General features: G+C 48.2%; 3 protein-coding genes across 11 annotated transcripts in view; 1 reads left to right on the top strand and 2 right to left on the bottom strand.

Moving 5' to 3' along the window:
* SMC1A (structural maintenance of chromosomes 1A) overlaps window positions 1–7,542 on the bottom strand; it is a 62,495-nt gene extending 54,953 nt beyond the window's left edge. For all 4 annotated transcript variants that reach the window (XR_004180760.1, XR_004180761.1, XM_031660845.1 and 1 more), the window contains exon 1: window positions 7,311–7,542. Coding sequence is in view for 2 of the 4 variants with exons in the window: in XM_031660845.1 (XP_031516705.1) it covers window positions 7,311–7,419 (109 nt within the window). In the remaining 2 variants the exon portion in view is untranslated. The remainder of the gene's footprint in view (window positions 1–7,310) is intronic.
* Window positions 7,362–18,193, top strand: RIBC1 (RIB43A domain with coiled-coils 1). Of its 6 annotated transcripts, XM_021932421.2 has the most exons (10): window positions 7,405–7,476; window positions 7,694–7,823; window positions 8,133–8,221; window positions 8,380–8,470; window positions 13,331–13,447; window positions 15,069–15,150; window positions 15,353–15,697; window positions 16,932–17,050; window positions 17,478–17,872; window positions 17,989–18,193. In XM_021932421.2, the coding sequence occupies exons 5-10, from the start codon at window positions 13,331–13,333 to the stop codon at window positions 18,068–18,070; spliced, it is 1,140 nt and encodes a 379-aa protein (XP_021788113.1). In that variant the 5' UTR covers window positions 7,405–7,476; window positions 7,694–7,823; window positions 8,133–8,221; window positions 8,380–8,470; the 3' UTR covers window positions 18,071–18,193. The 6 variants fall into 6 exon arrangements, with proteins under 6 accessions (XP_021788114.1, XP_021788113.1, XP_009195911.1 ...); XM_009197647.4 differs by lacking the exon at window positions 7,694–7,823; XM_031660846.1 differs by lacking the exon at window positions 7,405–7,476 and having other exon boundaries at window positions 7,687–7,823; window positions 8,384–8,470.
* A 147-nt stretch (window positions 18,194–18,340) lies between these two features.
* HSD17B10 (hydroxysteroid 17-beta dehydrogenase 10) lies at window positions 18,341–21,502 on the bottom strand. The gene is made up of 6 exons (XM_003917754.4): window positions 21,405–21,502; window positions 20,809–20,973; window positions 19,327–19,491; window positions 19,068–19,196; window positions 18,878–18,986; window positions 18,341–18,674 (listed from the first exon to the last, which is right to left on the bottom strand). The coding sequence occupies exons 1-6, from the start codon at window positions 21,429–21,431 to the stop codon at window positions 18,484–18,486; spliced, it is 786 nt and encodes a 261-aa protein (XP_003917803.1). The 5' UTR covers window positions 21,432–21,502; the 3' UTR covers window positions 18,341–18,483.

Raw genomic sequence — 21,502 nt, 5'->3', positions numbered from 1 at the left:
TCTTGCAGTTACTATATAGCAGCCAGAAGCTAGAACCCAGGACAAGCGTAGTGACTCACACCTGTAATCCCAGCACTTTGGGAGGCTGAGGCAGGAAGATCGCTTGAGGCCAGGAGTTTGAAACCAGCTTGGACAACAAGGCAAAACCCAGTCTCTACAAAAACTTTAAAAATTAGCTGGGCATGGTGGCATGCGCCTGTAGTCCCAGCTACTCGGCTGAGGAGGGAAGATCGCTTGAGCTCAGGAGTTCAGGGCTGCAGTGAGCTATGATGATACCACTGCACTCCAGCCTGGGTGACATAGCAAGACTCTCTTTAAAAAAAAAAAGTGAAAAAAAAAAAAGAGGAAAGAATAATTTAAAAAAAGAAGCTACAACCCAATCTAAAGAAATGGCATATTCACAGAATGGACAGTTCTACAACCTTTAATGACATGGACAAAAGCCTACAATAGGTGAAACAAACAAGACACAAAACTCAATGATGTTAAAATAATATAAAGTGGGCCAGGCACAGTGGCTCATGCCTGTAATCCCAGCACTTTGGGAGGCTGAGGTGGGTGGATCACCTGAGGTCAGGAGTTGGAGACCAGCCTGACCAATATGGTGAAACCCTGTCTCTACTAAAAAAATACAAAACTTAGCTGGGCGTGGTGGTGGGCGCCTGTAATCCCAGCTACTTTGGAAGGCTGAGGCAGGAGAATCGCTTGAACCTGGGAGGTGGAGGTTGCAGTGAGCCAAGATCGTGCCATTGCATTCCAGCCAGGGCAACAGAGTGAGACTCAATCTCAAAATAATAATAATAGTAATATAAAGTAAAATTTAAAAATAGGCTGGGAGGAGGGGAAAATGGGAGTCTTTTTTTTTCTTTTGAGATAGAGTCTTGCTCTGTCGCCAGGCTGGAGTGCAGGGGCATGATCTCAGCTCACTGCAACCTCCAACTCCCCGGTTCAAGGGATTCTCCCGCCTCAGCCTCCCAAATAGCTGGGATTACAGGCACACGCCACCATGCCCAGCTAATTTTTTGTGTTTTTAGTAGAGACGGGGTTTCACCATGTTGGCCAGGAGGGTCTCAATCTTCTGACCTTGCGATTCGCCCACCTTGGCCTCCCAAAGTGCTGGGATTACAGGCATGAGCCATCACGCCTGGCCTGGGGGTTTTTAATGGGTATAGATTTTCAGTTTTGCAAGATGAAAAAGTTCTAGAGATTGTATTGCACAAAAACGTGAATATATTTAACACTACTGAACTGTACACTTAAAAATGGTTAATTTAGGAAATTTTATGTGTATTTTACCACCATCTAAAAAAAGAGCATATTCCTGTTTTGATACAATATGAAGCACACAGCATCATTTATGATGTATCTTGCCAAAAATATTTAACCTGAATCTATTTTTTCTTTTTTAATTTTTTGTTATAATAAGGACATGGTCTTGCTGTGTTACCCAGGTTAGTCTCTAACTCCTGGCCTCAAGTGATCCTCCTGCTGTGGCCTCCCAAAGAGCTGGGATTACAGGCATGAGCCACCATAACCAGCCTAATTTGAATCTAAACAAGCCTTTAGACTTATCTTCCAGTTTCTAGGAAATACAGCAATACAATATAGAGGAACATAGTAAGGTTTCCATGAGGAAATCTTAATACAAACACAGAATGTGGGATGTTCTCAAAGACAAATGGCCTGGTCTTTTCAAAAAATCAGTGTCTAAAAAGAAAGGTTGAGCTGGGCACAGTGGCTTGGCTGAGGCAGGCGGATCACCTGAGGTTGGGAGTTCCAGACCAGTCTAACATGGAGAAACCCCGTCTCTACTAAAAATACAAAATTAGCTGGGCATGGTGGCACATGCCTGTAATCCCAGCTACTCAGGAGGCTGAGGCAGGAGGCTCACTTGAACCCCGGAGGCTGCAGTGAGCCAAGATCGTGCCATTGCACTCCAGCCTGGGCAACAAGAGCAAAACTCTGTCCCACCCCTGCCCCCCAAAAAAAGGTTGAGAAAACCATTCCAAAACATGAGAGATTTCTGAGACATAGGCAAACAGTGCACAAACTTTGACTGGACTCTGGTTCCAAAATAACAAAAAGACATTTGGGGAGCAAGTCAAGGAAGCTTAAATATAAACTGGATAATTGATGACGTGAGGAAATTTTCTTAGTTGTGATCACTGAATAGTGGTAGTACAGGAGAATGATGATTTTTTTTTTTTTTTTTTGAGACGGAGTCTCGCGCTGTGTCACCCAGGCTGGAGTGCAGTGGCGCGATCTCGGCTCACTGCAAGCTCCGCCTCCCAGGTTCACGCCATTCTCCTGCCTCAGCCTCCGAGTAGCTGGGACTACAGGCGCCCGCCACCACGCCCGGCTAGTTTTTTGTATTTTTAGTAGAGACGGGGTTTCACCATGTTAGCCAGGATGGTCTCGATCTCCTGACCTCGTGATCCACCCGCCTCGGCCTCCCAAAGTGCTGGGATTACAGGCTTGAGCCACCGCGCCCGGCCGAGAATGATGATTTTAAGAGGTGAATGCTGAAGCACTTAGGGGTGAAATGTAATTGAGTCTGTAATTTACTTCCAAATGACTAAGTAATGCACATATATGCTTGCAAATTTTCTTAATAAAACTTGGGAGAAGAGAAGGCATAGGAAACAAATATATGAAAATGTAAACAGTACAGTAGTGATTGCCTCTGAAAAGGAAACGAAGCAGCTAGGGTCAAGGGAGTCTTCTTTTTACTACTGTATATCCTTAAGGATTTTTAAAATTGTATACCATGTGCATGTATCAGCTATTCAAATAAATAAGGTTTTCAACATTAACAGTGGCTATCTTTTCAGTAGTGGAGTTACAGCTTTTATTTTCTTCATTTTAGAATCTGAAAACAAAAAAGATTTTATTTATTTTGAATCTGAAAACAAAAAAAGTTTTATTTATTTTATTTATTTTTTGAGATGGAGTCTTGCTCTATTGCCCATGCTAGAGTGCAGTGGTGCAATCTGGGCTCACTTGCAGTGAGCCGAGATCGCATCTACCAAGTTCAAGTGATTCTCCTGCCTCAACCTCCTGAATAGCTGGGACTACAAGCGTGTGCCACCACACCTAGTTAATTTTTGTATTTTTAGTAGAGATGGGGTTTCATCATGTTAGCCAGGCTGGTCTCGAATTCCTGACCTCAAGTGATCCACCCACCTCGGTCTCTTAAAGTGCTGGGATTACAGACGTAAGCTACCACGCCCAGACCTTATTTATTTATTTATTGAGACAGGGTCTGACTGTCGCCCAGGCTGGAGTGCAGTAGCAGTATCACAGCTCACTGCAGTCTGGACCTCCTTGGCTCAAGTGATCCTCCTGTCTCAGCCTCCCAAGTAGCTGGAACCATGGGCATGAGCCACCATGCCCAGCTAGTTTTTGGATTTTTGTAGAAGCAGGGTCTCCCTATGTTGCCTAGGCTGGTCTCAAACTCCTGAGCTCCAGAGATCCTCCACCTTGGACTCCCAAAATGCTGGGGTTACAGGCATGAGCCACCATTCCAGGCCAAAACAATAGATATTGTTTTAAAAGTTGAGGCCGGGTACAGTGGCTCATGCCTGTAATCCCAGCACTTTGAAAGGCCGAGGTAGGTGGATCACCTGAGGTCAGGAGTTTGAGACCAGCCTGGCCAACATGGTGAAACCTCGTCTCTACTAAAAATACAAAAATTAGCCAGGCATGGTTGTGTGCCTGTAATCCCAGCTACTCAGGAGGCTGAGGCACGAGAATTGCTTAAACCCAGGAGATGGAGGTTACAGTGAGCCGAGATGGCACCACTGCACTCCAACCTGGGCGACAGAGAGAGACTCTGTCTCAAAAAAAAAAAAAAGAAAAGAAAAGTTTAGTCGGGCTGGTGCATAAGGAGGAACAGTTTAGTCTCTATAATTTCTATCTCAAGACTGTCCCTAAACAACTTATATATGACTTTGAACTGAAGATCTGATTTCCAACACCTTTCTACTCAGCCATAAAAATAGCAGCCCAAGTCCTTCCATGGAGACGGTATAAGACTATGATTAGGTTGGGCATGGCGTCTCACGCCTGTAATCCCAGCACTTTGGGAAGCAGACGTGGGTGGATCACTTGACCTCAGAAGTCTGAGACCAGCCTGGACAACATGGCAAAATCCCATCTCTACAAAAAATACAAAAATTAGCTGGGCATGGTGGCACACTCCAGGTGTCCTGGCTACTGGGGAGGCTGAGATGGGAGGGTTGCTTGAGCCCAGAAAGTTGAGGCTGCAGTGAGCCATGACTGTGCCACTGTATGCCAGCCTTAGTGACAGAGCAAGACCTTGACTCCGCGGGAAAAAAAAAAATCACTTGAACCCAGCAGGCAGAGGTTACAGTGAGCCGAGGTCACGCCACCGCACTCTAGCGTGGGTGACAGAGTGAGACTCAGTCTCAAAAAAAAAAGCTTGAAAGCTTCGGCTTAGAACCAACAGACCAGGATCTAATCTTACTTTCACTACTCTTTCACTACTTCTTAGGTGACCTTCCATTTCCTCACCTGGAAAAAGATGAAAAAATCACAACTCACAGGTCTAAAAATATGTGTGGCACATACTTCTCTATTGGAGTGGCAGGAGCACAGGCATGGGTTCTGAGAACCACGGACAAGTCATCACACCTCTGTGCCTTAGTCTCATGTATAAAAAGAAGCTATTGGCCAGGCGCGGTGGCTCAAGCCTGTAATCTCAGCACTTTGGGAGGCCAAGACAGGCGGATCATGAGGTCAGGAGGTCGAGACCATCCTGGCTAACACGATGAAATCCTGTTTCTACTGAAAAACACAAAAAAACTAGCCGGGCAAGGTGGTGGGCGCCTGTAGTCCCAGCTACTCGGGAGGCTGAGGCAGGAGAATGGTGTAAACCCGGGAGGCGGAGCTTGCAGTGAGCTGAGATCCGGCCACTGCACTCCAGCCTGGGTGACAGAGCCAGACTCCGTCTCAAAAAAAAAAAAAAAAAAAGAAGCTATTGGCATTTCCTTCCTAGGGTCATTTTGAGAATTTAAATGTAAAGGGTCCCTTGGCTGGGTGCAGTGGCTCATGCCTGTAATCCCAGCACTTTGGGAGGCTGAGGCAGGCAGATCACTTGAGTCCAGGAGTTTGAGACCAGCCTGGCCAACAGGGCAAAACACCATCTCTACTAAAAATACAAAAACTAGCCAGATGGGGTGGCGCATGCCTGTAGTCTCAGCTACTTGGGAGGCTGAGGCACAAGAATCACTTGAACCCAAGAGGCAGAGGTTGCAGTGAGCCAAGATCACGCCACTGCACTCCAGCCTGGACAACAGAGCAAGACTGTCTCAAAAAAAAAGAAAAAAGAAAAAGAAAAAATAGGGTCCCAATAAATAAAGTACTTGACATACAGAGTAGGTACTCAATTAATTAGTCCTATCTTAAGTCTGGACTCAACTCTTGTCTCCCTCATCACAGCAGGACTAGCACATCATGCAGACCAGGAGTCAGCCTTTTAGGAAGAACCAATATCCAACCTTTGGGCTTCTCCCATCATTTCCAGGGATGACAACAACATCTCACAACCACAGGCCTCTCTAATCACAATCAATATGGTAAACATTTTTGTAATATATATTATGGACTGAACACCAGTACGTTTCAAGGAATGTCTGCTTTAGGGTACTCACAGGCCAATGAAGATACAAAAACATGCACCATCAATATAAGATTTAATAAACATTAATGTGTACCAAGTGTCTACAGTATGCCACAGAGGAAGAGTAATTCACCAAAGGGACTAAAAGAATGGCTTGTAGAGGTGGGCCTTGAAGAACGAGGGCAAGTGGGGGAGTGCCATGGCCCTTTTCAGAACAGCTGGGAATACAAATCTACTAATGCTGAGGGGACTGAATGCCAAGAGGTACATCCTAGCTCTTTCAACAGGGGCCACTACACTAAAACCCTAGGAAACCGGGTGGACACCAAGCATTAGCCCTCCAGGCCAGTGGTTCTCACAACAAGTTGGGTGTTTGGGGGAGTCACACCCACCCGCTGTGACGTCTGGCAATGTCTGGAGTCAGTTTTGATTGTCATGCCTGGGGAGTAGGGGTGCTACTGTCATCTAGCAGGTAGACGCCAAGGATGATATTAAACATCCTACAATGAATGCACAGGGCACATCCCACAGCAAAGGATTATCTCGCTGGAAACGTCAATAGTGCCATTGTTGAGACACTCGGTCTCCAGGAAAGGCACTCCGTATGTGCTACTTCAGCAAGGGCAGCCTCTTAGGCTAGGATATGATTCAGTTAGAACATCTCTGGGGTGGAAGAATACAGCAGGATTCCAAAAGAACCACATCTGAGGTGAGAGGAATCCACGGTATATCGTTTAGAGTTGGGAAGTTAAGATATAAAATAGAGGCTTTACCTGACCACCCTTTCTAAAGACACCACCCAAGTCACTTTATCACATCCACCGGTCTCATTTCCTGTATAGCACTTATGACAGCCTAAAACCATCTTATTTTCTCCTTATCTTCTTTCCCCTCTGGAATATAAGTTCCCTGTGAGCATGGAGTTGGTTTATTCTATCTTCCGCTGTTTCCACAACTTGCAATGGAATAACTCCTGATAAACAAAAAGCATTCAACAAATTTGGTAAATCAATTTCGGCTTTTGACGGTTTCGGTGGTAGGAAAGGGGCGAGTTCGAGGCAACTACCTCTGACATAGCGGTTGGGGGTGGGGATCGAGACCTCAAGCACTCTAAAGTCTGGAGGGCTGGGTCTGAAATACAAAACTGCCGCCTCCGGAGAAGAGTAGAAAGGAAAGAGTTGGAGTGTACCAATGCGAGGCGAGAGGAGACGCTGGGCTGAAACAGAAGTGCACCGTTTGGGACCGAAGGCTACGGGAGAGCTACCAGCGTCCCCACATTTTCCGGAGGGGGTCAAATAAGTCTGGGAAGCCGGCTCCGGGCGGCGCGGCGGGGAGCCGCGAGGCGGGGGACTGGCAGCTGGCGGGAAGCTGGCTCCAGACGCGCCTACTTTGGCGGGAGGGGGAAGTAGGCGGGGTAACTGGCAGCTCGGCCCGTACCACTCGGCCGGGGCGGGGGCCGCGCAGGAAGAGGCAAGTGACACCTGGAAGGGGTTCCAGTTAGAGCAGCCGCGTGGGGAGAGTGGGTTCGAGCAGAACCCCCTCTGGAGGGGCAAGGAACCCGTAAGGGTCCGCGACGTTTCAGGTTACATGGGCTGGGTTGTACTACTCCGGAACCGGATAAGGGGTCCAGGCCGGGACGTGCGCAGGGCCGCAGCCAGGTTTATCTCACCAGAGCCATTGGGTCCAATGATGGCGGTGAACCTCTGAAATGGTCCGATAATCTGTCGACCCTTGTACGACTTAAAGTTCTCGATCTCAATCAGTTTCAGGAACCCCATGACGGCCGCGGCGCCGGCGGCGGTAGGACAGGCCGCGCCGTACGCCCGGGAACCGAGGTAACCCGCGCGGGAAACACCGCAGTGCAAGCCGGGCGGCCGGCAAATGTCGCGAGAATACCTCCAGGCCTAACGGGATTTTCGGCTTCCGGCAGGAGTGGGACCAGGGGCGGGGATTGATGTTGCGTATACGAGGAGCGAGCTGACGACTGGCGTGGTGCCTCCGCCCCCCTTTCTTGTTGCATGGCAACAACAAACACTTGCTCCTGTGGACCAGGTCCTCGGAGGAGTTGGTGCTGGGCGGAGTCAGAGCAGCCCTTGAGGTTCAAGGAGGCGGGGGAGACCTGAGCTCACGCTTGCTGAGACAGAAGTCACAGCAGGATTATGCCCCTCAGGGCAAGAGGAAGGTGGGAGCTCGGCTGTGGGTTTAGCCTGGCCAGCCTTCACGGCTAGGACAAGGACAGGGGCGGGAATTGGAAGGACCCGGGGGGAGCGGAGGGCTGGACGAGAAGGAGGGGCCAACGGGAGGATTCAGTGTTAGGTGAGCTCAGACTTTGCTAATGGTGGGGTGGGATTGGAGGCGGGACGGGATGCCAAGGCGGATGGGGTGTGAATGGGGCTGGGGCTATTCCCAGGCAACAGGGATACAGGCTGGGGAAGGCTACGGCCTGAGATACTACCCCTATCCGCTACCTCCCTCCTGTTCTACCAAGCAGAGTTCAGAAACTGCCGCCGTAACCCAAGAACAAAGTTGCATGCAGAGCCAACATAAGAGCTTCAAAATCGGGATTCCTTACTAAGAAAGGTATTTTGTGTGAACCCCCAGGAGTCAGGGTCCCTAAGCCGGTGCTCTCCACCTCCACCTACCTCTCCCTCCGTGCCTCTCCCCCATCCCATTGCCACAGCTCTATACCACGATGCCACCTTACCTCTCTTCCCTCTCTGCTCTCTATCATTAATAAGGCAGGGGCCTTAGCAATCCAAGAAGCTTAAAATGTCTGCTGAATCTTCCCCTTCAGTGACCTTATACTGTGGTGGCAGGTGGAAACAGTAGGTAAGTTGATGCCATTCTCAGACTTAAACACGGAAAGGATCTGGTGGTTGCCATAATTATTCCTTTAACTATTTATTAAATTATGTCCGAAGGCTAGAAAGAGTCCTAAAGACTTAGGACAAGTCCAGGAAAGTGAGGAAGTGGCTGGGTATGGTGGCTGACACCTGTAATCCCATCGTGAGGGAGGCAGGCCAAGGCAGGAGGATCACTTGAGACCAGCAGTTCAAGACCAGCCTGGGCAACATAGTGAGACCCTATCTCTACTAAAAATTTAAAAATTAGCTGGGTGTGGCAGCTCTCACCTGTGGTTACCCAGGAGGCCGAAGCAGGAGGATCACTTGAGCCTGGAAGGCTGAGGCTGTAGTGAGTGGTGTCTGCACCACTTCACTCCAGCCTAGGTGACAGAGCAATACCCTGTCTCAAAAATAAATAAAGGGAGGAAGCTTGGTAGATGGAATCTAGTAGGGGAGCCATAAATGAAGTTCAGTTGGGAGAAACAATCAGGCTGAGGGGATAAAATGGCTAAAGGAAAGCAATCTCATGTAATCCATGGGGAAATACTGTTCCCTTTTAAAAGATGAGATGGTGAGCCCTGGGTAACATAGCAAAACCCCATCTCTACAAAAAAATTTTAAAAATTAGCCAGGCATGGTGGCACACACCTGTAGTCCAGCTACTCAGGAGGCTGGGGCAGGAAGATCCTTTGAGCCCAGGAGTTCGAGGCTGCAGTGAGCCATGATTGCACCACTACACTCCATCCTGGGCAACAGAGAGAGACCCCATCTAAAACCAAAATAACATTTTATTCTCTGCCTCAACCTCCCAGGTAGCTAAGATTACAGGCGCCTGCCACCACGCCGGCTAATTTTTTTGTATTTTTAGTATAGACAGGGTTTCACCATGTTGGCCAGGCTGGTCTTGAACTCCTGACCTCATGATCCACCTGCCTTGGCCTCCCAAAGTGCTGAGGCGTGAGCCACCGTGCCCGGCCAAAAATAAAATACATTTTTAAATTAAAAAAGATGAGATGGCACTTGGGAAAATTAAATTGGATTCTTATCTCACACCATACACAAAATGCTATTCCAAGTGGATTAAAAACCTAAATGAGGCCGGGCACAGTGGCTCATGCCTGTAATACCAGCACTTTGGGAGGTCGAGGCAGGAGAATTTCTTGAGTTCAAGAATAGCTTGGGCAATATAGTGAGACCCCATCTATATTAAAATTAAATGGGACCTGGCACGGTGGCTCACGCCTGTAATCCCAGCACTTTGGGAGGCCGAGGCGGGTGGATCACTATATCAGGAGACCGAGATTATCCTGGCTAACATGGTGAAACCCCGTCTCTACTAAAAATACAAAAAATTAGCTGGGCGTAGTGGCGGGCGCCTGTAGTCCCAGCTACTCGGGAGGCTGAGGCAGGAGAATGGTGTGAACCTGGGAGGTGGAGCTTGCAGTGAGCGGAGATCACACCATTGCACTCCAGCCTGGGTGACAGAGCGAGACTCTGCCTAAAAAATAAAAAATTAAATAAGGCTGGGCGTGGTGGCTCATGCCTATAATCCCAGCACTTTGGGAGGCCAAGGCGGGCGGGTCAGGAGTTTGAGACCAGCCTGGCCAACATGGTGAAACCCTGTCTCTACTAAAAGTACAAAAATTAGCCGGGCGTGGTGGTGGGTGCCTGTAGTCCCAGCTACTTGGGAGGCTGAGGCAGGAGAATCACTTGAACCTGGGAGGCGGAGGTTGCAGTGAGCTGAAATTGCGCCACTGCACTCCAGCCTGGGCGACAGAGTGAGACTCCATCTCAAAAAAAAAAAAAAAAAATTAAATGAGAAAGGCAAAACTTTAGAAATATAGGAGAATATCTTTATGACCTCCGGATATGGAGGGATTTCTTAATACTACTAAGCTCAAAGGAAAGATGGGTAAGTATGACTACATTCGAATTCACCATAAAGAAAGTGAAAAGATGTGGTAAGTGCATACAGAAAGCTTCTAAAATATTGATAATGTTCTATTTTCCAAGATTTGTGTAGAATCCACAGGTGTTCATTTTGTTAATGTGCTTCAGAACCTACATGTATATTAACCACATTGCTTTGTATGTATCAATTATTACCTTAAAAATCAAGTGAAAGCCAGGGCGGTGGCTCACACCTATAATCCCACACTTTGGGAGGCTGAGGCAGGCAGATCACTTGAGGTCAGGAGTTCGAAACCAGCCTGACCAACATGGTGAAACTCCATCTCTACTAAAAATACAAAAATTAGCTGGGTGTGGTGGTGTGCGCCTGTAGTCCCAGCTACTCAGGAGGCTGAGGCAGGAGAATCCCTTGAACCCAAGAGGCAGAGGCTGCAGTGAGCCGAAATTGCACCACTGCGACCTGGACAACAGAGCAAGACTCTGTCTCAAAAAAAAAAAAAAAAAATCAATTGAAAAAACAAGTCACAAATTTGGAGAAGATATTTCCCACTTTTAAACAAAGAAATTATTAATGTGTAGAATATTAAAGGAACTCCTACAATTAATTTTAAAAGGAAAACCTGGCTGGGCATGGTGGTCACACCTGTAATCTCAACAACTGGGGAGGCTGAGATGGGAGGATTGTTTGAGCCCAGGAGTTCAAGACCAGCCTGGGTAATATAGAGAAACCCTGTCTCTACAAAAAATACAAAAATTAGTCACACCTGTAGTCCCAGCTACTCGGGAGGGTGAGGTGGGAGGATCACTTGAGCCCAGGAGGCGGAGATTGCAGCGAGCTAAGATCATGCCACTGCATTCCAGCCTGGGCAACAGAGTGAGACACTCTCAAAAAAAAAAAAAGGACAACCTGATTTTTTTTTAAATGAACAGATATGAATGGGCACTCCAAAGAGAAGTAAATAAAAATGGTCAAAAAAAAAAAAAAAAAAAAACACATGAAAAGAACTTTATTAAGGAAAATTCCAATTAAAACAAGTAATTATAATTTTGTACCCACAAATTGGCAAAAATGTAAAAGTCTGGTATACCAAGTGTTGGTGACAATGTGTAATGACTAGAATTTTTATACACTATTGTGAAAGTGTAAATTACAATCTCCTTGAAAAACAACTTTAGCAGTATCTTGTAAAGTTAAATATGCATATACCCTATGATCCAGCACTTCCACTCCTAGGTATATACTAGAGAAACTTCCACCCTGTATATATAAATCTTAAAATTTATAGGTCCTTCTGTCTTTTTCTCTTGGAAAAAAAAAATTAGCTGAGTTGTTTGTCCTGCAGTCCTAGTCTCTCTTGAGCCCACCTCAATCAGAGTTTCATCCCCAGAACTCCATCAAAAATGTTCTTGTCAGGCCGGGCATTACAGGTGGCTCACACCTGTAATCTCAGCCCTTTAGGATGCTGAAGCAGGAGGAACACTTGAGCCCAGGAGTTCAAGACCAGCCTGGGCAACACAGTGAGAGAGAGAGGGAATGGAAACACATTTTGGATAGTATGTGGAATGCTCTTGGAGTAAGGATGAGGGGGAAGAGACTCAGGACACTTCAGTGGTATCAATAATGTTCTGTTTCTTAGCTGAGGAGTTAGTTCATGGATTTCTATGTTATCATGCATCCTAACTTACATATATGGGTTATATATGTTCTCCTGTATGTATCAACTACTTCAGTTACAAAATGGAACACACACACACACACACACACACACACCCCAAAAAGATCCAAATAGCTATAGGAGGAATTAAAGAATCATGCTCCAAACAAAGGAACAGCACATACAAAGGCCCTGGGGTGGGAACAGTTACTGTGTTGGAGGACTTGATCAGTGTGCCTGGAGCACTGTAAGCAAGGGAGACGGTGGTTTGAGACAAATTGGAGAGGTGTGCAGGAACTAGATCTTGAAAGCCCACCGTAAGGAGTTTGGATCTGATTCTAAGTACAGTGGGAAGCTAGTGGAGGATTTAAGCAGGTGAGAGACATGATCAGATTCATGTTTGCTAAAGTTTTTTTGACTGCAGCTTTGGCTGGGTTACATGCCAAAAGTGAGCTTCCCAAAATATGAAAGAACACAGGCAAATTTAAGCTTTCTAGCCGTTCATTTAACCAGAAAATAAGTAATAAAAGTAATAAATAAAAAAAAAAAGAGGGGGACATATATTTCAGAAAAGAAAGCTGCTTCTGGTTTCTGTGATTGGGCTATAGGAGTCAGTAGAGGAAGCTGGAATACCAACATGGAGACAGTTGTGGTTATTCAGGAAGGTGGCGATGGTGGCTTGGACCAGGGTTATTTTGAAAGAAGAGGAAGTGAGGGAAATGAAGGATTAAAGGATCTCTCCTAGATTTGGCCTGAGCAACTTGGTGAATGGTGGTGCCTCTTAACTGAAATAAGGAAAACTGAGTACAGTATAATGAAAAAGGAGTGTTGTAGTTGTGTTTGAGGCTTAGAAAGGTGAGCAGGGGTCAGATCATGAAGAACCTTATAAATCTGGCAAAGGGGTTGGGCCTTATAAGCACTGGGGAGCCATTTGCTTTAAAGGTGCTTTCAAAAGCGTTATGCTGAGGAGTGCCATGGTCAGATTTGCTTCCCAAAGATCACTCTGGTAGCCAGTGTAGAGAAATCCAGTGCAGAGAGGGTAACGTTGGAGCAAGAGAGCCCAGTGAGGCTCCTGAGATATTTCCTGACACCAGATTGTGAGGCCTGAATTAAGCTGGTGACAGCAGAGATGGGGGGCACAGATATGAAATATATCAGGAAGTAAAATCAGTAGGAATCAATAACTGCTGAAATATTATAGGGAGAAAGGAATGGGGGTGGCGTGTAGTCAAAGATGGTGGTTGGCACTGATGGGCCATTCCACCTCCCTTTTGCTCCAGATGTATAACATAAAGCAGTCAACAGATACCAAGGAAGCAGCAGCCATCGAGGCCAGAAGAAATCGAGAAAAAGAGCGACAAAACCGATTCTTCAATGTGCGGAACCGAGTCATAGGGGTGAGTGGGTAGTAGGGACTGTTGCTCGGGATCAGGGCCACCTCACTCTTACACCTGGAGAGGAATGTGTGGCAGTGCCCATGATAGCCCTTCCCCTGATTCAAGCAGGCCCCTAGGGTGGGAAAGGAAGGAAAGGGAGAGAAGGCACCCACCCCTACAGGCCTGGAAAGAGCTTGGGAAGAAGGATGGGTCAGTGCAGGGGAAGAGACTAGGGGAGACGGCTGACCCTTCTCCAGTCAGCTCTGGGCCATGTGACCTGGTTCTTGGGACAGGCAACATGGAGCTAAAAGAGGCCTAAAGAATATTTGGAGTCCGGGTGCAGTGGCTCACACCTGTAATCCCAGCACTTTGGGAGGCTGAGGCGAGCAGATCACATGAGGTCAGGAGTTTGAGACCAGCCTGGCCAACATGGTGAAACCCTGTATCTACTGAAAATACAAAAATTAGCTGGGCGTGGTGGTGCATGCCTGTAATCCCAGCTACTTGGGAGGCTGAGGCACAAGAATCACTTGAATCCAGGAGGAGGAGGTTGCAGTGAGCCGAGATCACAACGTTGCACTCCAGCCTGAGCAGCAGAGTGAGACCCTGTCTCAAAATTACTGCATATACCTAAACTACCTCTGCAAGGCTATGTTAAGAAACTGTTAACCAGGCTGAGAGACAGAGATGGAAGGGACACTTACTCCTCACTAAACTGTATTCCTTTTTGTATGATTTTGAAATGTGATAAATGAATTATAATCAAAATAAAGAGAAAATATTGATAGTTTAAGAAACAAAAGATTGTTAGGTGAGTGGATAGAGGGGGGATGCAGCATAGTATTCTGGAAAAGACCCCGTAACTATTTAAGGCCAGGTCTGCTGACTGTTGTGTGTGTAGCTTTGGATAAATCACCTATCTTCTCTGAGCCCCAGGCTCCTTTTCTGTAAAATGAGGCTGAAGGAAGTCAGGTGGGTATTAACACACAGTGGCAGCTTTGAAAACCAGTTCATAGTGCCTGCCTTAAGAAGTTGGCTACAGTATTAGCGGTCTGATTGAGATCCAGCTGACAAGCTGACAAGCATTTCCTCGGGGCCTGTTCTGTGCCTAGCACTGTGTTGGGCAGTGGGGATACAGAAATGGCTAAGGCCCTGAAAGGGCTCGCAGTCTGGTGGAGGAGAGAATACAGAGAGGCGAACTTCAATATAATGTTGACAGTGGGTTCTAGATTCTATGGGAGTAGAACCTGCCTGAGGGGTCAGGAAGGTGAAGGGTGAGCTGGTCTCGAAGGACAAATTGGGATTTGTGTAAAGAGGGGAGGAAAATGTTTCAAGTGGAGGGAGCAGCTTGAGCAAAGGCTATTGGTTCAAAACAGCCTAAGATATTCAGGGAACTGTAAGCACAGCTCAGAAGGGTAAGGTGGGACAGGGGAAGAGGGTACTAAGAGATGAGGCCAGAGAAGGAAGCAGAGGCTAGACCATGGAGAGGCTTGCAAACCATGCTCAGGAGCTAGAACTTTATCCAGTAGGTACTGGGGAGCTACAGGAGGATTCTGAAACAGGTAAGTTCTAAGAAGTTTGTGGTAGGACATTGAAGGCCCCCTGCTGGGCCCCTACTCTGTGCTCCTTTCTTTGGGATCAGGTGGATGTCCAGGCCCTGAACAACCAGGTGGGAGACCGAAAGCGTCGGGAAGCAGCAGAAAGAAGCAAGGAGGCAGCTTATGGTAAAAGCCCAAAGCCAGGGGCCAGACGAGGGTGTAAAGAAAGAGCTCGACTGGGCTGAGGTAGGGTAGTTCTGCCTCTGAGTGTGGCCTGAGGCCCTGGGGTGGTGGGACAAACCGGATGGACCTTGAGAGTAGAGGCCATGCTAAGTGGACTCTGTCCCTCCTGGGGTATCTTCTCCATATCCTTGCTCACCACCCCCAGGTACCAGCCAGGTGCAGTATGATGTGGTAGTCCAGATGTTAGAGAAGGAAGAGGCAGATCGAACACGTCGGCTGGCCAAGAAAGTCCAGGAGTTTCGGGAGCAGAAGCAGCAGCTCAAGAACGGGCGTGAATTTAGTCTTTGGGATCCAGACCAAGTCTGGAAGGGGCTTCCAACCTATCTTAGTTACAGTAATACCTATCCTGGTCCAGCCAGCCTGCAGTACTTCTCTGGGGAAGACCTAGACAGGGCCACACGGCTGAGAATGCAGCAGGGGCAGTTCAGGTACAACTTGGAAAGGCAGCAGCAGGAGCAACAGCAAGCCAAGGTTGATGAGAATTGTGCAGGTAAGCAGCCCGACCCTCCAGACTCCGAGACCTGAGGCCTAGTGGGGATCTGTCCTAAGCTGAGTACAGCACCCAGGGGACCAGAACTGTGTGGGGAGGTCCAATTATCCATAGGGTTGGTGCTGAAATGTTAGGTTGTGCAGACCCCAACCTCCCTGACTTCCTTCAGTAACTGACAGTGTAGCATTGTTCTTGATTAGTTTGGCACTCTATTACCTGGAGGCAGCACAGTGCAGACAGATCTAATGGCTCTGCCGCTTACTAGCTGGTTTGGGCAAATGAATTTTCCCTTCTGTGCTTCAGTTTCTTCATCTTTAAAATGAGAATAATAATCTATAACACCTAGAGTAGCTACTATTATGATATTATCTGTGGCCACATCCTTTTCTTCCATTAGAAGAAGCCCTTCAAGGGCAAGGACCATGTCTTAATCTGCTTGCACTGTTCACCCTTCACATCAACCCTGTTACAGCACTCTGTTCTGTTGGACTACTTATTTTAGTTGTAGCTAATTGTTAAAGTATTTGTTTAATATCTGTCTTCTCCCTAAAATGTCAGACTACTGAAGATGAACCATCTCTTTCATGTCTACCCATCTCCCATACAGTGTCTGACAGGTCTTAGGAACAGCAAGGAGCTCAGTGTGGCTGCAGCAGAAACAAATTGTCAGTACCTTTGCTTATGCCATGCCCTCAGCCTGGAATGCCCTTTGCTCTTTTAGCCTGTATACAAAATGTATTTCAAGGATCACCTCTTCCTGGAAACCTTCCTCTTTTCCACCACCCAAAATCCTCTTAATACCCTGTGTACATCCCTGCCATTGCTCTTGCCAGATTGTGGTCTATCTAGTTTGATCAGGGAGTTATCTGAGGATAGGATTTAATTCAATGGTATCATTAGAACCCAACACATGGCCCTTAGACTGAGATTCAGAGATATGAAATGATTTACCCAAAATCACACAGCTCAGAAGCAACAGAGCTGACATTGGGACCCAGGTCCATTGGAGGCATCTTTTAGTTATGTACTGGAGAAATCCTTGTTGCTGCACCTTGGCTGTTCCTAGCCAAGGGATGTGGAAGTAGTTCCTTCCACATCCCTACAACTCAGACACTACCCCCCTCCTAAACATTCGTACACACACAAACACAAAACTTGCTGAACAAATGGCTGGATGAGTGAAACAGGAATGGAGCAAGCCAGTACAGTACCCCAGCCATATTTCTCTGTGTAGATGCGCTCAGTAACCAGCTGCGCCTCGCCATGGACGCGCAGGCCACCCATCTGGCCAGGCTGGAGGAGTCCTGTCGTGCGGCCATGATGTGTGCCATGGCCAACGCCAACAAAGCGCAGGTATGGCCTGAGCCATCCAGTACCCTGGGCTCTCCCCAACTGCTGAACAAAGTCCTGGGGAACCTTAGCCACATTCTTCCTCTTACATCCCCTCTTGAATCAGCATCAGCCCTCTCATCTGAGTACTCCCCTTTCACCAAAGGCCCCTCTTAGGGTACAAGTCACCTCTCCCCACCTCCAGAAGCAGGATGACTTGAGAACAGAACATTGCCCTCTCATCCTCCGCTTCTCAGTCTAAAGGTTTCCTGAAGGCAGAGAAGTTCCCTGCCCATTATCCCCAACACATACGTTAGGGGCATTGAAAGGCCATGTAGTATGTGTTCTTTCTTTCCTTGAGATGGAGGAGTAGGGCCATGTTCCCCCCTCCCCTGTGACAGAGTTCCCTGAGGTTGGGCACCCAAATGTTTGCATTTGGGGGCTCCACCAGGCAGCTGTGCAGGCTGGGCGTCAGCGCTGTGAGCGTCAGCGTGAACAGAAGGCCAACCTTGCGGAGATCCGGCACCAGAGCACAAGTGACCTACTGACTGAAAACCCCCAGGTCGCCCAACACCGTACGGCTCCCCACCGGGTCCTGCCCTATTGTTGGAAGGGCATGACTCCAGAGCAGCGAGCTGCCATCAGGAAAGAGCAGGAAGTACAACGCTCTAAGAAGGAAGCTCACCGTCAGGCTGAGAAAACACTGGATACTGAATGGAAACGCCAGACCATGAGTTCAGCCCAGGCATTGCTGGAGCTAGAAGAGCAGGAGAGGGAATTGTGTGCTGTATTTCAAAGGGGTCTAGGCTCCTTCAACCAGCAGCTGGCTAATGAGCAAAAAGCCCAGTGAGTTCTAGGTGGTGGTGGTGGAGATAAATGCCAAGGGAGGGAGAAGAGGGATGGTGAGGAACCAGGGAGAGAGGGAAAGCATGTCAGCTGAGATCTCTGGACTTCTTTCACAGGCAGGATTACCTGAATTCAGTAATCTATACCAATCAACCTACAGCCCAGTATCACCGGCAGTTTAACACCAGCAGCCGCTAAGTTCAAGATGTTTATCTCTTCCTTCTCCTCCATCAAGCTCACAGGCGGTTAGGAGTCAAAGAGAAAAATGCTGCATACTCCCACCTTCTAACCTAGGTAATAAAGTTCTTCACTCAAAATCAAGTCCACGTGTTGTAACAGGACACAAAAAGTATTGTGAAGGTATTGCCTTTCCCACCCCACCCTGGAGCTCTGAGCATCCAACCCTGTCACAGCCTTCACATTTCTTCCCCATGCCAGGCCCCTTAGCACACAACACTGCCTACACTCTGTAAGAAAAAGAGACTTTATTAGGCACAGAGGACAACTGGTAGGCAGTTACAAAATGGCTACTGGGCTTCCTCCCAAGCTGGAGAGTAGTACCCCAGGGGAAGGAAGGGCAGAGGAGCGTGTGTTTTCTCTGCCTTCTCCCTTCAAGGTTGCATACGAATGGCCCCATCCAGCCGGATGACCTCTCCATTGAGGAATGGGTTCTCGATGATGGCCTGTACCAGGTGAGCATACTCAGCAGGGTCACCCAGTCGGCTAGGGAAGGGCACTTGGCTGGCCAAGAAGTTGCGCACTTTCTCTGGGAGGCTGGTCAGCAGTGGGGTCCCAAACAGACCTAAACAACATAGCCAAATTCAGAGACTCACCCTTGCTTTCATATTTACCTCGTTCTTCCTCACTTTAGCCCTACTTCTTGGTGCTTCCCTGGGGCCCAAAGATAAAAGGCTGCTGTTGCTTAGGTGGTGAATACCTTCTCCTCTCAACTGTCCATGGATCCCACCCAATCCCAGGTGTGACGGAGAGAGGGGATATGTCTACCTGGAGCAATGGTCATCACCCGGATGCCTATGGGAGCCAGATCCCGAGCAATGGGCAGTGTCATGCCCACTATTCCCCCCTTGGAAGCAGAGTACGCAGCTTGTCCAACCTGGAGAAAGAGTAGAGGTCATAGGTGGGAGGGCCCCAACAAGTCACTTAGGAGGCATAAGTCTTGCCCCTGCCCACACACCTGACCCTCGAAGGCAGCCACACTGGCGGTGTTGATGATGACCCCACGTTGGCCTCCCTGGTCTGGTTCATTCTGGCCCATCTCACCAGCCACCAGGCGGATCACATTGAAGGTGCCCATGAGATTCACCTGTAGGACAGGTAGAGACATAGTATAGGACCTGAGGCAGAAGAAGCCTTTGTCCCCTAAAAACTTTGGGGTCCTCCACAGCCAGACACCTCTTACTCCCACTATCCCTGGAGAACTTCCAAGGCCTTACATTAAGAACTCGCTGGAAGTCTTCCAAGGTATGGGCCTGGTTCTTCTTTAAGTTGTATGTCTTGATAGCCACCGCGATGCCTGCACAGTTGACAGCTACATCCACACGGCCAAACTTTTCTTTTGCTAGAGCCAGAGCTGTTTGCACATCCTTCTCAGAGGTCACCTTCAAAGGGAGAAGTGGAGAAGGTATTCATCTCCCAGCACACACTCTCACCACTAAACTTGAGGGAGGGCAGGGCAGGGCATGCCCAGTACTTGGGTGAGAAGAGATTTGTGAGAAGGGATAGGCCAAGAGAAAAGGTTGTAAAACTTGAGAGATAGGCTGGGTGCAGTGGCTCATGCCTGTAATCTCAGCACTGGGAGGCCAAGGCGGGTGGATCACTTGAGATCAGGAGTTTGAGACCAGCCTGGCCAATGTGGTGAAACCCCATCTCTACTAAAAATACAAAATTAGCCGGCATAGTGACACATGCCTGTAATCCCAGCTACTTGGAAGGCTGAGGCAGAAGAATTGCTTGAACCCAGGAGGCAGAGGTTGCAGTGAGCCGAGATCGTGCCATTGCACTCCAGCCTGGGCAACAGTGAGACTCTGTCTCAAAAAAAAAAAAAAAAAAAAAAATTGAGAGAGTAGGTCAAAGGTGAAAATGTTAGGTAATGTAGAGCAATGTTGCAAAACATTTTTCAAATCAATACCCTCTTGATAAATTCACATGCTCCTGAAGATTCTTAATTGCTGTGGATCAGAGCACTAATACAACCCTGTTGTGAGGCCGTGTGCAGTGGCTCACACCTGTAATCCCAGTACTTTGGGATGCCAAGGCAGGCAGATCACCTGAGATCAGCAGTTCAAGACCAGCCTGGCCAACATGGTGAAACCCCATCTCTTCTAAAAATACAAAAAAAACTTAGCTGGGCGTGGTGGCGGGTGCCTGTAATCCCAGCTACTTGGGAGGTTGAGGCAGGAAAATCGCTTGAACTCAGAAGGTGGAGGTTGCAAAGAGCTGAGATTGTGCCACTGCATTCTAGCCTGGGCGACACAGCGAGACTCCATCTCAAAAATAAAAATAAAAAATAACCCTGTTGTGAGAATTATTGATAGGAAGATAAACTAGCTTTTTTGTATCCTTACCTGCTAAGATGATTCATCAAGTTTTACTTTCTGTAGTTTGTTTCATGAAAACAAGTTTTTTGACTTTGTAAATATAAAATTACAAGGCACAATATGCATTTTCAAATCATACATAACTCCTCCAGGAGATTGTTATGTCCAATCCCCATCCCCATTGTTGTGAATCCCAGCTTTAGAGAATCCTTATCACAGGTGGTCTCACAGTGCTTGAAGGCTCAGGCCAAAAGAGACAAGGAGATGGGTCCACCGGCCCCACAGAGGAGACCCTTATGGGAGGGACCCCCACAGGTTCCCAGGCCGGTATTGGTGACCTCATGCACACCCTGGGAGAGGAGAGGTGACCCCACTTACGTCGGCTGGGGCGAAAACGCAGTTGTTTCCTAACTTCTTGGCCTGGGCCTCCCCACCCGAGTTGGGCAGGTCCAGAAGCACAGCGGAGGCTCCCTGCCCCACCAGTCGCTCCGCCGTGACCAGGCCCAGGCCCGAGGCTCCTCCGGTTATTACCGCCACCAGGCCCTGTCAAAAGCGACACGGTCAGGGTCAGCTGTTACATTGACCAGACCATCCCCACGCTGTCACCTGCCTGTTCTCCAGCCTTCTGAGGAGAAGGGGGGAGGGGAGCGGTAGTGGTCACCCCTGCGGGTAAACCAGGTGTGCCGCTTCTCCTCACCGTTGGGACCTCGGGGGCAGGGGGAATCTCATCCCCAGACAGCCCGTCCCGTGACCCTAAATAGATAGATAGATAGATAGATAGATAGATAGATAGATAGACAGACAGACAGGATGAGCCGCGGAGTGTTTACTTTCACCTCCTGAGCCCAACGGCCACAATACCAGGCCTACATAAGCATGACCCTTTCCCCCGAAACCGATCTCTTTCTCCTAGTTTCACGGCCGCGCTGACCCGGCCCGTAAAGGAGGGCAAGCAACAGAGGCAAAGAACCTACCTTCACGCTCCGACACGCTGCTGCCATCTTGTCGCCGGCCACTCCACCGGATGGGGGCGCAGGCGCTCGCTGATTGGCCGAGGCGAAGCGGCGGAAGG

The sequence above is a fragment of the Papio anubis genome, chromosome X (genome assembly GCF_008728515.1).
Source record: "Papio anubis isolate 15944 chromosome X, Panubis1.0, whole genome shotgun sequence".
Lineage (NCBI taxonomy): Eukaryota > Metazoa > Chordata > Mammalia > Primates > Cercopithecidae > Papio > Papio anubis.
This window is presented reverse-complemented; position numbering and strand designations above follow the sequence as displayed.